Source organism: Gallinula chloropus (genome assembly GCF_964237585.1).
Source record: "Gallinula chloropus genome assembly, chromosome: 1".
Taxonomy (NCBI): Eukaryota; Metazoa; Chordata; class Aves; order Gruiformes; family Rallidae; genus Gallinula; species Gallinula chloropus.
The window spans coordinates 38,737,763-38,754,177 of record NC_140085.1 but is presented as its reverse complement, the minus strand read 5'-3'; the positions used below and the strand labels follow the sequence as shown (position 1 = coordinate 38,754,177).

Sequence of the window (16,415 nt, the reverse complement as noted above, 5' to 3'; positions counted from 1 at the left end):
ATGTCAAAAGAAACTCTTCCATACTGCCTTAAATCTGTTGCTGGTTTGTTGGTTGGTTTTTTTTTTTTTAAGTCACTAATACACAGAAGATTATTTGGCCATTTTCTGCATTCAAGGTAGTCAGCCCAGCTGCTCGAAACAGTTCTTTCCCAGATGGTCATAATCCATTGTCCTCATCAGGACACAGGTAGTTTATTGTCTTATCCCCCTGGAGTACGTGCACACATCCTTATCACTCGTCCTGCTCTCATGCATCGGGGGACAACCACAAGATTTATCTTCATCTTCATTTGTTCCTTGACTCTTCCTGTACTGTGTTCAAGAAATGTATTGAGTACAGATGTTTTTCTTGGCCTTGGAAGGAGCACTTGGTCATCAGTTCCAGGCCTGCCAGAACTGGTGCTGCTTTAATCTCCCGCTCCATCACCACCTGGTACCTCCATGCAGCGCTCTGGGGAAGCACCTCCTTCGGCTGCTTTGCAGTCTGTTGCTGGGAGCCAACTCTCACCACGTACTCTGAGGTAGGCATCTGTGTGTCCTGCAAACATACTCGATGATCTCTCAAGGTCCCTTCCAACCCCTACAATTCTGTGATTCCTCAACTCTTTAGGTTTTGTTCCTGGAAAAACGTGATATCCAGCAAATGCTGTTTACTTGCTTATTGAAAGTTACTTCTTTAAGAAGGAAGAATGCATTTTATATCCTGGTCTATTTTCATATAGAACAACTTATGTTAAAAATTCAATACTTCCTTACTCCCTATTTTTTAATAATAGCTGGTACACCTAGGTGTGAAAGTAGTCTGTGCATTGAAGTACTGAGTCGAATTTTTGTTGTCTTGTTGACATGGTTCTAAAATATCAGAAAATAATCAAAATATTGAAAATAAACTTCATTAGCTTTTATTAAAAAAGGAGTCATGTAAAAACTGAACTGCGTAGTCATAGCAACAAAGTGTGCCTACTATTCATAATGTACTTTTTAAATGTTTGTGATAAATTAATTTTGTATTTAAAACAACTTTGTTTTAGAAAGAATTCCTGAGAACTGAAAAACAAGTGATAACACCATTCAAACAGTAAATTTTTATTATTATTCTGAGAGAGCATATTTCACACAAGTGCAATTTTCCCCTGATTTTCCAATTCTACAATCACATTTCCAATTTTCCAAGCCACAGGTACACTCATATTTTAAGTTTGTACGCTATGCTTCTGAGTTTGGAGGCTAGTGACTGCCAGGGTTGATGTCACAGCAGTACCTGTTATGGATCCTCCAAATGCCTCCAACTCTTTTCTATCACCCTGGTACACACAGCCTTCTGAGAACACTCCCTCACTGCTCTCCTAGTATCATGCCACACACAGAAGTCTGGCTTATGCTTTTCGTCTTCTGTTCTTCCCTAAATCCTACACAATGTAAAAGTGGAAGGCACATTAGCCACTGTGTAGGCTGCACCTTCACCAAGAGGTTCCTAGTGGTTATCAACATAATCTCTTTTTACACTTTCTTAATTCTTCTTACGTGGACTAGCATATAAAACTGGAACTAGAAATATTTCACAAAGCTATCACTACTGCCAGCACAAAGTCTTCCTTCTAATTCAGATTTAACTTCCTGGATCAGTTTGGTGAACATTATGAAGTATTCAAACTCATATGAGAAGCTGATTTTTCTGATGTTTTCCAAGTCAAAGAAAAAATTAATATATGCTGGTATTCTTTTAATTAAAACACACTTTTTTCAATTTCAAAATTTAAAGAAAAATGTAACTAAAATAATAGATCACTACAATCCTCTTTCCTTTCTTAGTGCTAATGTCCCTGGAGATATTCAAGGTCAGGCTTGATGGAGCTCTGAGCAATGTGATCTAGTGAAGATGCCCCTTCTTACTGCAGGGGGGCTGGACTAAATTACCTCTTAAGGTCCTTCCAACCTTACACATTCTATGATTCTATGTTGGTGGCAAAAATTTAAATTCTCTTTCAGTCATTCCCCTGTACTTTGAGAAAAAAAAAACCAAAACAACCTGAAATACTCTGACAATAAAATATGTAATGGTGTGTAAATATATAGTGATGGAAGATCCAAACTACAAGGTTTTTTAAGCACTTACTGAAAAGTAGCACTACTTAAAAGGCTGGGACTTTAGTCATAATGTGCAACCCACTTTCAGAGTGATGGGTGCGGTGCAGTATTTGCATGTGTAGCTCAGAGTCATATGAAAGATGCAGTCAATACTGATGAAAAGCTTTTGTTCCGACATAGCTGTTTTGCTTCGATAACCACACCTTCAAAAATAAGTTTATCAGAAAAGCAGACCACCACCACACTCTGTGAGGAGCTCTAAAATCTTTTTGACAGGACTGACAGGGTGCTGATAAGGACACCCCACTGCATGAAGCCCCATGTGTCACTGACTTCTCATTAGCATGAAATCTTGACCCTACCCAAGTCAGATTTGTCACTGATTTAATTGCAGCTGCAATTACCTCCTTAATGCTTTTGAACATCTTCAGAGAAGACAATAAACTGCTGCCGGCCAAGCCAAACAAGCGAGCAACTTCATGGCATACTTCCCTGCAGTGGTCTCATGAGGAGTGAGTGTTTCTGTCTATCCTATTTCCAATGTTGGCTGCAAGGGAGAATTGAAGTACTTTGGGTTTGGTGAAAGGTTGAAGCTGAGTAGAGATCTACAGAGGAAGGTCTTCTCTCCTGAAAGGGGCAGTTTGGCTGGCTGCAGGTGCTGCTCCTGCAGCGTATTTACACCCAAATAACATAAAAACATTACCCGGCAGCTCCATGAAGACGGCCTGTGCTCTTCCAATGCCTGGGTCCACACCGCAGACACCAACCTACCGAGGTTTGCTTTGCTTTGCTTTATTTTGAATTTAGTTTGTTTCCACAAGGGCTATCGTTGGTGGGGAATGGGTTTTACCACCCTGTTTTGGGAAGATTCACACCCTGATCTTTTACAGGCGTCTCTGGGGCAGTGTACGGGCCGGGAGGAGGGAGGAGCTGCCCTGGGAGACGTGCTGCCCCTGCGCCCTTAACCTGCTTTCACCCCGTTTCTCCGAGTAGTTTACTAAGTGCCACCGGGTGATCTGCTCCAGATGTGGGGTGCGGAAAGGTTTTTTTCTGGAAACAACCAAGCCCAGACCTCCGGGGTGCCGTGTTGCCAACCCCGCGCCCTCGAAGACCGAGGGAGGCCACCAGCCGCCCGGCGCCTCGGAAGACCCCGCCGGCGAGGCCCACCGCCACCAGGCTGAGGCGCGGCCCTGGGGCGGCGGAGGCCGCAGCAGACTCCATCTCCCGGCAGCCCGAGCGGGCGGCCGCGCATGTCCGTCCTGCCGTAGCGCCCGGCGCTCACGCCTCTCCCTCAGCCGGGCTGCGCGCGGCGGAGCAGCGGTAACACCATGGAGGCCGTTCCGCAGACACGGCCCCGGCCCGGTGGGGCGACCGCCGCCGCTCCCCCCCCACCGCCGCCACCACCCCCGGAGCAGGAGCGGAAGCTGGAGCAGGAGAAGCTGTCGGGGGTGGTGAAGAGCGTCCACCGGCGGCTGCGCAAGAAGTACCGGGAAGGTAACGCGGGGGAGGGGGCTGCCCTCTCTGCGCTACCCGGGCAGGGTCGTCCCGTCCCGCTTCCCTCAGCGCAGGAGCCGGGCCGGGAGCGGGAGTGGGGGCTGTCCGGCTTGCAGCCGCTGTGCCGCGGCGGGAGGAAAGGAGCCGCCCCCGCGGGGGGCTCCGCTCAGCCCGGGGTGTCCCGTCCCCCCACACCCCCCCCTCCCGCCCCCAGCGGGCGGGGCGCGGTGCGGTAGGGTTGCCCGGGCCCCCCAGCCGCCGCCGGAGCGCCGTGGGCCGGCTGGGCCGCGGACCGCTGCGAAGGGGGTGTGTCGGTGTGTGGGGGGGGGCGGTGGCTGGGAGCAGCTCTGGGCTTGCTTCCTGCTCCTCCCCGGGCGACCGGGGCGCCGCTACTGTCGGCTGTCCGCAGCCCCGCCGAGGAGCCCCGGTCGGGTCTTGCCGAGGTTGTTACCGCTTCCCGTGGGCTGGTGGCAGCGGAGACCCCTGCGCGGCTCAGAGGGGTCTCACGGTGCGTCTCCGGCACCCTTGCTCGTGGGATGCCGCCGAAGAGGACTGGTGTGCGGGGATAATGCTGCGAGGTGAATTCGTGCCTTCGGCTGAAGGTGTGCCGCACCGCTGCGCGGACCTGGGTCCCGGTGGGCCCTGTGGGTTACCGCTCCGTGTGACGTTCAGTAGCTCGTAGCTGCCCTACGACGTGGAAGCTGCCTGTGGTGAAAGGCCTCGCTGCAATGTTTCCCGAACTGGGGATCTGCGGGGATGGGGAGGACAGTAGGTCGTGAATGCCCGAAGGGACCGGAGGGTAATCTGGAGAGACACCCCGGTCCTTGTGAATTGCCTGCGCCTTCTGCCTTTCAGCCGTGGAGGGCTGGTTCAGGCTGCAAGGAGTTGGGGAAAAGCTCTTACAAAATAAATTACTCCGAGCCCTTGAAAAATCTACTTTGTCATCAGTATTAATGCTCTTATGCAAGGTTCTTATGGGTGGTTTTGGAATGCTTAAAACCTCCCAGAAGTGCTTTCAGATGAGTGTCAGAGTTGAGATTTGTTTGCTGGAATTGGTAGTCTCCTCGGGCTGATGGTAATGATCTGCCTGATCTTTCTGAAACAGGCTACAGGAAATCATCCATTCATTCTTTCAGTGAGAGGGCAGCTCTCTGCTAACCTGGTCCATACCTACCTCAAGAAGGACGCTCATGAAATGGGAACTCTTCTGTTGTAGGCACTAGTTATTATTCCCTCTCCTCCTTGTCTTCCTCTGACACTTCTGTTAAAGTAGCAGAGTGGTTCTGCTTTTTCCAAATATTTCCTTGAGAGTCTGTGGATGGGGTTTGGGCACAGATACCTACCTTTGTAGACACTGATCAAGATGCTGTTTATTTTGGCCTTGGTAAGCCAAAACTGAAGGGAGGATCTCCTGCCTTGTCCTGACATTTAAAGGAACGTAGCATGTTTTAACAGTCAAATCCTGGCAAAAGAGCCCAGCTTTGAGCAGTTCATATTTCTGTTACTTCAGAGTGCCTGCAGATTAAGATGGACAAACATTACCACTCTTAACTTTAAAAAAAAAAGTGAGCAATCTCTGTAGCAACTGGCTTTTTCTAGATGAGAGCCTAAATTGCATGGAAGTCTATGTCAGCCTACTTTTCAGTGAAGAGTGAGTTAGTATGTGAAGACAAGTTTTGTTTTCAGTGTATTTGATTAAATGAAAGAGCAAATGGTACTCTTAATTTACTTAGTGTGTCCTATAAAGATGCGGTAGTGAGCTTTTAGACTCACTAGAGTCTAAAAGATGACTGTAGAGCCATCTAGTCACTCTAAATTAGCAGCATTGTATGTATCTTCATGGAGAGAGTTAAATCTCAAACACTTCATTCATCATAGCACATCTGCGCAACAAAGAGTTCAAGCCATTACTCATCCAAAAGTATGTGATCTCTACAAGTTTCTAGTTAGTAGTAGTCGAAGTACTTCATGTGTCAGGTTGCTTCAACTACTGAGTTTTATTTTGGGAGTCTTTTTTCCTCACTGTGTTTCTCTGTGCTTCTGAAATCAGACTTGAGAATCTCCACGCTAAATACCTTTAATGTTATTCTGAAATTGAAATACTAGTACGTGCTTGACCTCTGAAGGATCTTTTCTAGGGTTTTTTTTTGTTTGATTTGTTTTCCAGTAGACCAACTGGCAAGTACATTATCCTGACAAAATCAAACAGTTTGCTTTTTTACTTCTCTTTAGCAACAAATCATGTAATTTCTCGGTATGAATTGAATTAGGACTTAGATATGAAAAAGCAAAGATACAAAAATGCACCCTTGGCTGTATGCTTACAGCTTACTGCACAGGAAAAGCCTCTTGTCTCCACAGCACAGTGCATCCACCTCCATATGAAGCAAAACCAGAGCTGTCTGTATTATTCTAGAATATTGTATTGTCCTTTTTTTTCTGTTTGGTCTGTTTTTCTTTCTTTTTTTTTTTTTTCTCTGCCTCTTCTCACGTTTACTAGAGTTCTATGAAGCTAGTTTCCATTTTGTCTAAACTAACAGTACTGGAATTGCTGTTGCATGGACTTCAGTGCTTTGTATATAGATACTGAAGTAGAGTCTCCTATTAATTTCACTGGTAGAGGAAAAAGCATGTTGAGTATCCCGAAAGTTACATGATTATGTTGCACAGGGTGGAGGAGTCTAAAAAGCCCTTTGGTGTTGGAATATGGTCTTAAGTCACTGTCTCCTGGTGGAAGTGTTGAAGGGAAAGAGATGCTTCCTTGAGACACCGAGATGTTTGTTGATAGAAGTTAGTTATACAGACTTGATTTTAATAAGCCAGTTTCTTGGAGAATTCATTTGCCTTGCTGATGTTAGCAAGCCTTGAGTTTCAATGAGCAATTACAAAAGGCAAGTCAGTGTATTATCTGACTTGCTTATAACTGACAGTTTTTATAATTTTATTTCCCACAATGGTTCCCCTCTCTTTTTTTCTTTTCTTTTTTTTTTTTTTGAAGATGAGCAAGTGAAAAAGTGACAGTATGCTTCAAAACTGCAAGCTGACTTGTTTCTGAAGAAGTTGCATGCTTGTAAAAGTGCAAAAGCAGTATTTCTTAACAAAGGGTACAGTGCAACAAATTATTTGCTGTTTCGAAGGAATTACTAGAGTAAAGTTTAGTCAGCAGTATGTCATATAAATGGTTTGATGTTCTTTTCCTGGTGAAAAACTGTAACTCTTGAGATTCATCAAAGCTGAGTCTTGGCTGGGTTTTTAATTTCGGTATTTGTGGAACCACCTGTACTTGTGAGTATCATGGAAGGATTTTTTTATGTACTTCTGCATTGTGGCTCATGTCCTGTGAGCATGCCTGTGTATTGACGACAAGCATGCCTTGTTCAAAACAGTTCAGCTCAGATTCTTGTGAGTTTGCACTGAAATGTTTGGGTTTTTTCTCAAAAATTTTAAGTTTTTTTACTGTATGACTAGTTACTTTTTACCATTTTGGGGATATTACTAATTTAGTATGACTTATAGCAGGAATATTTCTATTTTTTCCTCTTTTTTAATTTCCTTTCAGTCCTCTTTTATTTCCTTCCTTTGCTCTTACACCTTCTCTGTTGTTAATTAATAAATAAAGAAGGGAAACATGAAGCTTGTAGTCACAAATGCCATGGCATATTTGGTAATTTGTGATGGTAGGATTATCTTTTTCCACTGTGGGCCCTATGGTAGTATTGTATATCGCATTTTGAAATGGTTTAATGAAGTTAAAGGGGTTTTTAGCATGTGTGTGTGGTAAGAGTGTTATTTTTTATAATATTTTTTTTAATTAAGGCAGTTGGTCTTGTCCACACTGAATGAATGTTTCAACTAAAATAGCTAATCATTAATAAGTTGTTTCAAACTACTTTAAGGCGATGATAGAGTCTAGTGGTTCCTAAAAATACACACAATTCCTCAGGTTAGGCTATAAACTTTGTTTGCATGAAAAGAACTTTCTTTAGTGAGACAACACACTGAGGTGTAATCTGTTCACTTAGGAGTGTGTCTCATTAGCGTAAGACTCATGTTTTTGTGCAGTTTTTCTTCTGTTTCCTGTCCAAGTGGATTAATTTAACCTTAATTACCTTGCACACCAGGGTAAAATCCGAAAGTTGAAACAGCTCTCAAGTGCTCAAATACTCATTTAAGAGAAACTTCAGGGTTTTGCATGCTTGACACAAGCACTTACAAAGTACAGAAATCAGGGGTTTTAATGAGACTTGAATTTCTCCTATTAGCCTGTTAAATCTTTGGGATTGGGGGGAAAGCAATTTTTGTTTGAGTCTCTTGCTTTTGTTGCCCAGTACCATATGTGACCCCACTTTTTACTGTATTTTCCTCTGTGCATCTTTGAGGCACCCACATGGACTGGAACACATTGTATTGGTCACATATACTGCATGGACACTGGTGTCTGTCAGGCCTGACAGGCTTGTAAAAGCAGATTTAGTGGTTCATAGGGAACTAAAGTTCTACTGAACACTTGCTGCGTGATATTTGGGGTTTTAGTTTCCAGTTGCTGTTAGCATCTAAGTAGGTTTAATTTTGACTGTGATAAAAATCCCTGCTCTTGATACAAAGGCACCCTTTTTTTTTTTGTTGTTTATTACTGTTGCGGTCATGCTAGGGCTGTATTATGTAAACATTTTCTGTGCTGGGTAACCCTCAGTTATAGATGGTTAGGTATGTAGTCTGGAAAGATGATTTTACAGGACCCTCTCCTTCTCCCTGGAAATCCTGTATTGAGTACAAGTGGAAAAAAATACTGACATAGCTGTAAAGGTATTGAATGAAATATTATGCTGTGTACTTACTAAAATCTTTCATTTCTCTTTCCATATACCTGTTCAGGCTTAGAATCCCACAGGACTGGTATTTGTCCTGATGCCAGGATCACAGAAGCTGATAGAAACATTTCTAGGTGTCAGTTTGATTCTTTGAATAAAAGATTTGTTGAAAGTTCAAAGAAATAGATAGAAACTTTATTAAGAGCTTTTTAAATCCAGAAAATAAGGAAAAATTTACAGGACCCTGCCTGACAGTAATAAGCAGCTTGAGTAGGTAAGTGGTTTAGACGTTCATGTGAGAAGTGTCGTTCTGCTTTATGGTCTCTTCCTCTCATGTTTTTCATGAAAAACCTTGAGAGAGAGCTTAAGTTCTTCCTGATATGAAACAGGAAACATTTTGAAATAGTGTCATTTTTCACAGGACAGGAAAACTTTGTCACCGAAGTCTACACGATAAGTTAACAGTTGTTACTCCTTTTTGTTAAATATAACTGGTTTACTGTGGAAATAAGCCTAAGGTCAAGATCTCCATTTGTCTTTCCACACTTGCATTAACTTCTTGGAAGAGGGAGACGTTTTATAATACCAGAATGTTTTCAAGCAATAGAAACTAAAGGTAAATTCATTACAATTAAAATTGCTGCTGTTTTATGACATGGGCAGTAAGATACTGTCGCCCTTACTGTTTGCACACCACAGTTTTATACTGCAACTTCCATTAGAAATGCCATAATACTTTACAGTTTGGAGGATTGTATCACTTAGCCCACAAGTTCTGAAGAGGATCCTTTTTTTCTTTGCTAGAGCCCAGACTTGCATCCGCTGAACAAACAGCTACGTGTAACTTTTATTGCCTTGACGGGGAAGATCGTGTTCCTCTTGCAGGGTCAGCATAATGAAATCAAACTGTGCCTCAGCTGCCTCTGATTTCTGCTCCTGAGTTTGCACAAGCCTACCAAAACCAGCCGTTTCCACAGTGTGTTCGTCTCTGCGTTGGAGGCGGTAAGGCCAGCAGCGCATCGCCAGTCCCACGCAGTCGGGTTTGGGGGAGAGAAGGGCTGGCAGCTTCCAGTGGAGTCGAACCAACACCTGGGGGCAGTAATTGCTTAAGCGATCACAAATAGTCTCCTCACTGTATGACAGCCATCGGAGATTCATAAATCAGAGGCACAGACCATGGTGATACAAGCCTGACCCACAATAGACGCTGTAAGCAGCAGGCGGATTGTACCCTCGGAACCTGTTTCCTGTAAACAGGGAGGTAGGAAGCTTACCTGACAGCTCAGATGTAGAAATCCACATCTGATCAAATGAATCCTTTCTATGTGGGTAGAAAGGAGGAACACTGGAGCTAGATAGGGAATAGAGACTCTTGCACTATTTCTTTGAAATATTGTGAAATATTTCAGGTAAATCCTAAGAAATGTAAAGCAAATACTGGTCAGACAAGACAAGAAAAATATTAGCTCTGATTGCTTGAACTTTGTCCGAGTTGAAGTTCATGCTCTGTATTTAGACATGTAAAACTGGAAAACAAGAAGACCAAAAATACCTAATGTCTTTCACAAAAATACTGAACATGCTGTTTTAGTAAGACAGATGTTCAGTAAGCTGCTAATTGATCTTGTATACACTGGAAGTTGTAGGTAGCGTTGTATTAGCTGATATTCCTAATGTAATTAACTTTATTAATCATTGCCACAGTACCCAGACACTTGGTACAGCTAAATTTCAGCTGATAAATTGCTGTTAATGAGGAAAATTTGTTGAATATTCATAGGAATTTGATTTTAGCTTTAGAGTGGTGGACAGCGTAGGGCTGCTTTTCCTGTTTACTGTGTTGTAGAAACTAGTTTACTGTTTCCAGCAAGTAAGTGAGAGGCAGTTTCAGGCAAAAAATGAGATTTTTTTTCATTCCATAGTGCATTTTCATCAACAACAAAAAAGAAACCTCAGAGATCTTGCTAGGCATTGCCATGGCCAGCAGTCTGTCATCTAGCATTACCTAGCATTGTCACTGACACTTGTTAATTGCAGGGATAGGTTTGCTTTGTGCAATGAGCAATTCAAAGAGTTTTATTAATCCTATTGTACAAATATGAACATGTCACTTTAACTTCTTTCAGTGTTAGTCAATGTATTGAGCTTATTTTCTCTTCTGCCTATATACATCAAAGCTGTATATAGGAAGTCAATGTGCTCTTAAATGGGAGTTGAAAAGAGGGAGGTAGATTGAAGCATGGTTTTATACATTATCAATTTTTATTAGCATGTAGGTAACCAAGACTTCAAATCCTTGTTTGGTTTTTTTTTTTTAATTTCTTTTTCCTTTTAATACAATTGCTTTGAATTCAGAAAATTGTACTTTTCCAAAATGAAATAGTGGCTGTTCTAATTCCAGTTTTCCTTAAGTCTTAAAAAATTTCTTTGGGGGGAGAGTGGGAGTTGTGGCTTAAGATCTAAAATCTCATTGCATCTACCAGAACTGCATTGGTGTCAGTTAAACTTTGGGATGCAAGATGTTGTTTAGTGATGGATGAAGTACATCATACTTGGTTTTGAGATTGTCAGAGATACCTGCACTGTTTTTCTGAAGGACACTGAGGAAATAAAGGAAAATAGCAATTGCAAAATTTGTTTTGTGGGTGCAGATAGTACCTTTAACTCTGATTTGACTATTTTATTCTGTGATAGAACAGTGATTCAAATCAGTATTTTAGGGTTTTATTCCATTCTAAAATGAAAAATTCTGCATTTAGCAAAACTGAGCTGTTTCTTTTATATGCAGAGGGTTATGTTTTCTTTGAAATACTAGTTGATATGATTTGTTGAAGAACTGTGTTAATTTTTCTGTTTAATGCATAAACATACCTTAAATGACAGTTCTGTTTAATGCTCTATAGAGAAATGTATTTAAAATATTTTTTTAAAAAAAATCTAGGATGGAAAAGCCAGATTTTGTTTTTAAAAATAATCTGCCTGGAAAGAGGAGTTACAGTGTTGGGATTGTCCCACCAAGAACAGCAAATCTGGTCTTCTCACACTGTGCTGGGGACCATTAATGAGATCTTGTAAATAAATGTGGAATGAAGGGAGTTCGTCCTGAACATATATGATTCTTTCTTCTTTATTAAAAATGTTTTCAGTTGTTGAAACTTAGAGTTAACGTTAGGTCTCTGTTGCTGTTACCCACAATTAAAACGATCTTGTAATTAGAATAATTTAAAAATAACTCACATGCTTGCCCTGTTCTGTCTGTGACAGGATTCAGTAACTGCCGATTACTCTGTGGTTGAGTTTGGGGGTGTGATTTGGCTATTCTTGGGCAATATTGACGTGGGTGTAAATTACTTAGAAGGATTCCTCTGTTCTAGGTAAACAGTATTGGATTTTTGCTGCTGCATTAGAAAAGACTGTGTTTTGAAGAATCTACAAGTTGGTCAGTCATTTGTTTACTGACAGAATTGCTAGAAATAGGTAGGGTTTGGGCTTTTTTTAAAAAAGGAACAGTTAATCTTCAAGGTGAAAACCAGTTTATTTTCTAGGCAATTCTGGATAGAGAGGAGAGGAAACACTAAATGATTTTAAGGTAATGTTGATATAGTGAGAGGTGTGTGAAACTCCTGTTATGAGCCAGTCTTGCTAATCACATTTTTTTGCTGGATGTTGGCATTGCTGGTTCTTTGATGGATATGAGAGATGTATGGATCTGAGGTGTCGGAACATCGACTGTGTTTTTTTGAAACTGATTTAAAATAATGTGAAAGGGGATTTCCAAGTACATAGTAAGAGTGTTCAGTAGCTGTAAACTTTATACTATAGTATGGGCATGAGTAAGTGAGATGAAAAGTTTAATGCACAAAATTGAATATTCACTTTAAGATGTAATCAAATATCCAAGACCATTATTATTATTCTTTTAGATTACCCTACCACAAATTTATATTTAATTTACAGCACTATTGATTGCTTAACAGAAGATTTTATTTAGCTTATTTCTTTAGTAACCATTAGTTTTGCGGTGAAACCTTCCTGCATATTTTACTGCCTTTTTGGTTACACAAGCAATTATTCATAAATAAATGTTTAACTCCACTAGAGTTAATACAGTATTGGCACAGAGATTATAATGCAGTGTTTGAAAAATTAATAAACAGTGGATTATAATGTGTTGTTTGAAAAATTTAATACATAGCTCTCCTGTGTTCTGGGTATCAGTTTGAAATTGAATGCTGCAAGACCTGTTGCAGTCCCTACTTCAGAATCTCAACAGGGAAGAAACATTATTTGCATTTTCAATTCAGCGTTAGAACAGAGATCCTATAAATCTAATGTGCCTGTTTGTGCCTTCTCAAAGTATGCCCTGGAGAAGAATGCAGGGGGAAAAACCCCAAAACAGCTCACTAACATGCTACTTGCTCAAGAGAAATTGGTTCTCAGATGCTTCTTTAAAAGTCCCTGCACAATGGTGCTGGTGTCTTAAGAAAACCTTTTATCTCCAACTGTCTTGGAGTTTACATTAGTGAAAGAACAGACATATGGGCATCGTATCAAATTTAGGATTGACAGTGGATTAACAGCAGATATATACAAGAATATATGAGAAGTCCTGGGAGTATCACTGTGCGCTTATTTACCATTCTCTCCTTCAGTGATTTCATGGCCTAGGACCTCCTGTGTTTGGAACCACATCTCCAGCTATGGAGTATGTCATGGATTTTCTTTCCTTAGCTTGCCCAGCTACATGAACTTTACTTATATATTTTGTAAAGAAATACTTTGTTGTTGTTGTTGTTGTTCAGGATGCTCGTTAATGCTTTTCCTGAATGGCTCCTACTCTTAGAACAACCAGAAGCTGTTCTGTATTTACCTTTTCTGTGTCACTTGTGGTGATGTGGAGGTTTGTCCTCTTACGTTTTCATCCATCTCTTTTTTGCCTCTATTTAGGTGTTCCTCATACAGAAGCTGTGCTCTCTCTGTCCCACATTGCCATCTTTTGTATCTCCAGACCTGCTATATCAGTAGATGGAAACAAACTAGAAGTACACGCAGGTATAGGTATAGGATAGGACTGGTATAGGATGCGTGATAGAATTATTTTGAGGTGAATTTTTCACTTTTGTTCATTCTCTGTGTCTCTCCTAATTGCATCATTCCATTTTATTTTGTCAGTTCAGTGCCTAGAAGCAGTTCCTGTCATAGGCAGCTCTGTTGTAACCCAAAGCTCATGTCTTGGAGGGCTGGTAGTCAGCTCTGGGTCTGTTGCTATATATCTAAGTTGAAGATCCCTTATCTGTGCAATCTCTTGGCCCTCCTCTGACTTTGAGAAGTATAAATCTTTTGCCTTGTTCAGAACAAAATAAGAAGAGTTTCAATGAGAGCAGGAGTCAGTGTTCAGAGGCATTGCTACGTTGTGGTAAGAAAAGACTAGTTAAGAACATCTGGTATTTGCATATTTCTTCCTCCTCAGCTGTCTTATTTCTCAAGTTTTAAGGAAAAATGCTATTTGGAAATAGAATAATTGCTTAAGAATAGACTAAATGAAGTAATGGACTGAAAGAACAACAGACCAACAGTTTTGAACTTGGGGGTTTGTATTTGTGATGTTTCGCCTCAGTAAGTGTTCACTTTTTTCCTTTCTAGTTAGCAGTGTATTCTTCAAACAAAGCTTTAGCAACTGCATGTCAGTCAAGCATTGCACAGTTGTTTGGAGCGTGCAGTAAGGTTCAGAGTATCGTGGCAGAGAAACTATGAAACTTTACCTAAATTGCACTAGAATCGATTTGCTATGAAAACACTCGTTGAGTTTAGCTAGTGCTTTCTGGGGTGCTCTGTGGGTACTGCACTCTGACAAAAGAAAGATTGCTAAGAGTGATGCTTAGTTCGCCCCCTTTGCTGGTAGGACACTGTCTGTATTCTTTCTTGCTCTCTTTTGTCAGTAGAGTATATTCTGTCCTGCCTGATTGTTTCTACATAAGGCTTTCCTGAAAGCTCTGGAAAAGTGACCCACAGGATTTAGCAGAAAGCTCTGCGAGGGCCTGCCTGCAGCTTGGGTGTTTCTCTGTTGTACTCCTCAGTTACTGACTGTGCTAGTGCCTTTTCTTATAAAGCATCTCTCTCTGGGCTTGGATCATTTGGGAAATAATGAAGGATACCACTCAAATATAATGCTATAATTTCATTTGTCCAGTCTAACAGCTTTCTCTTGCATCCTTGTTGAACAGTAAGCAGAATACGTGATTGCTTGCACAGCTTCCCTATTTTGTTAAAACTAACTCATGGAAGGGAGTGGACATCTCAACTTCCATCTCTCACAAGAGAGTATAAACAGCTAACTTTAAACATGACTCATTTTGATTGTACAAGTGTGTTAGATGATTGTTTTTGAAGAGAAAATTGCGTGACATCCCTAAACCAAACTTAAGTAGGGAGTAACCTGGATGGTTGGTTTAAATCTTCTAAGTATACAACTGTCTATACTTGTCCATCAAACCCAGGCTTGTTGTAAGTGAGGCGAGGGATTGTTAATGCTTTGTGCAAAAGGCAGTAGGAGGAAAGGTTGCCACTGGAAGAATTCTTGTTACTGCTACTAATTAAAAGAAAATATATCAAAGAAATTGCCAGTATCAGGTTAGAAACAGAAATCATATCTTACTGATATGATAAGGACAAGTCAGGTCATACTGTAACCTACTTTTTTAGCAGACATTAATAGTTAACTTGTGCTTGGCATGCTTTTAAAGTATTCCTTTGTAACATGAAGGTGCTACAAAAGCTAGTTCTAGAACAATGTTGTGTTGGTGGTCCGAGACAAAGGCTTACAGTATAGCTGTGCTTTTGAAAACTTGTTTCAAGGTGTATCAGCTTGTAGGTGCAACATCTGTAGATAATTTTTATTCTACAGATTTATGTATATTTATACTAGATGTGTGTACACATTTGTGATTAAGAAGCACAAAAGGAATTAGTGAAGATCATGCCAGTGAGCATGTATTTTTATTTCTTAGGGCAGAAACATCCTTTTAGTGAGGTATACCAAGGGTCTGCGTGCTGTAGGAACCACAGTAGAAACTGTGGCTAGCCACCTATAGCATTTGTCTTGTTTGTGTTTAGCAGTACATTATGTAAAGCATGGTAGCAGAAGTGGATACTTAGCTGCAAAGAGGGAAAATCATCATGTTTAATTACTTTGAAGTACCAGAATTTAACCTGCAAGACTTCTTTTTAGCAAGGTGAAGAGCATGAAAATAAATCTTTCCCTAGGGAGCAACAGATAAATTCACCTGTGATTTTTCTGACCGTAATTGGTTGGATTCTTCGCTGTGGTCCTCTAGGAGGTAACTCACTGGATTAGGCAGGCGTCAGTGAAGGGTTGACTCCCTTTTCCAGTGTATCCAGAGAAATCTGTGGTTTGGGTTAAACTTCTGTTTTGGCATTTTTGCATGTATTATCAGCTACAGTATTTGCCATGAACATGAATGCTACTAGGAGGTCTTGTGTTTCTAAAATGTTTGTCCTGTTAATGCTCATGCATAGAAACCTGAAAGCAGCACTTCCCAGGGACTTGAATTTCACAAAACAAACTGAACAAAATCAGCATACTGAGAATGTTACTATCTTCTCAAGTACCTGATAGAACCTTCCTTCTCCAAGACCTGGAATTCTGTGTTTGACTAGAGAAAGAGAACCTTGTTTTTGTTATGTGCCCGTAAAGTGATACCACGGGGCATTATGTAACTTCTTTTAATTGGAAGATGGGGATTTTGCCATGGAGATAATGAGACACTTTGTATCTAATGTGCAGTTTTTGTTGTTGTTTTGTTTAGTGGGAGACTTTGATAAGATCTGGCGTGAGCACTGCGAGGATGAGGAAACTCTCTGTGAATATGCTGTGGCAATGAAAAACCTTGCAGATAATCACTGGGCAAAAACCTGTGAAGGGGAAGGCCGGATTGAATGGTGTTGCAGGTAAATCTTAATGTATTTGAAAGATGCAATTGCATACTTCAGCTCACAGTTATT

The 16,415-nt window shown here is 41.0% G+C and overlaps 1 protein-coding gene across 1 annotated transcript in view; it reads left to right on the top strand.

Moving 5' to 3' along the window:
* Positions 1–3,416: 3,416 nt before the first annotated feature.
* SAMTOR (S-adenosylmethionine sensor upstream of mTORC1) overlaps positions 3,417–16,415 on the top strand; it is a gene marked incomplete at both ends in the record, with an annotated part of 34,112 nt that continues 21,113 nt past the window's right edge. Inside the window, 2 exons of the mRNA XM_084265483.1 lie at positions 3,417–3,582; positions 16,220–16,361. Of these exons, the coding sequence (XP_084121609.1) occupies positions 3,417–3,582; positions 16,220–16,361 (308 nt within the window). The remainder of the gene's footprint in view (positions 3,583–16,219; positions 16,362–16,415) is intronic.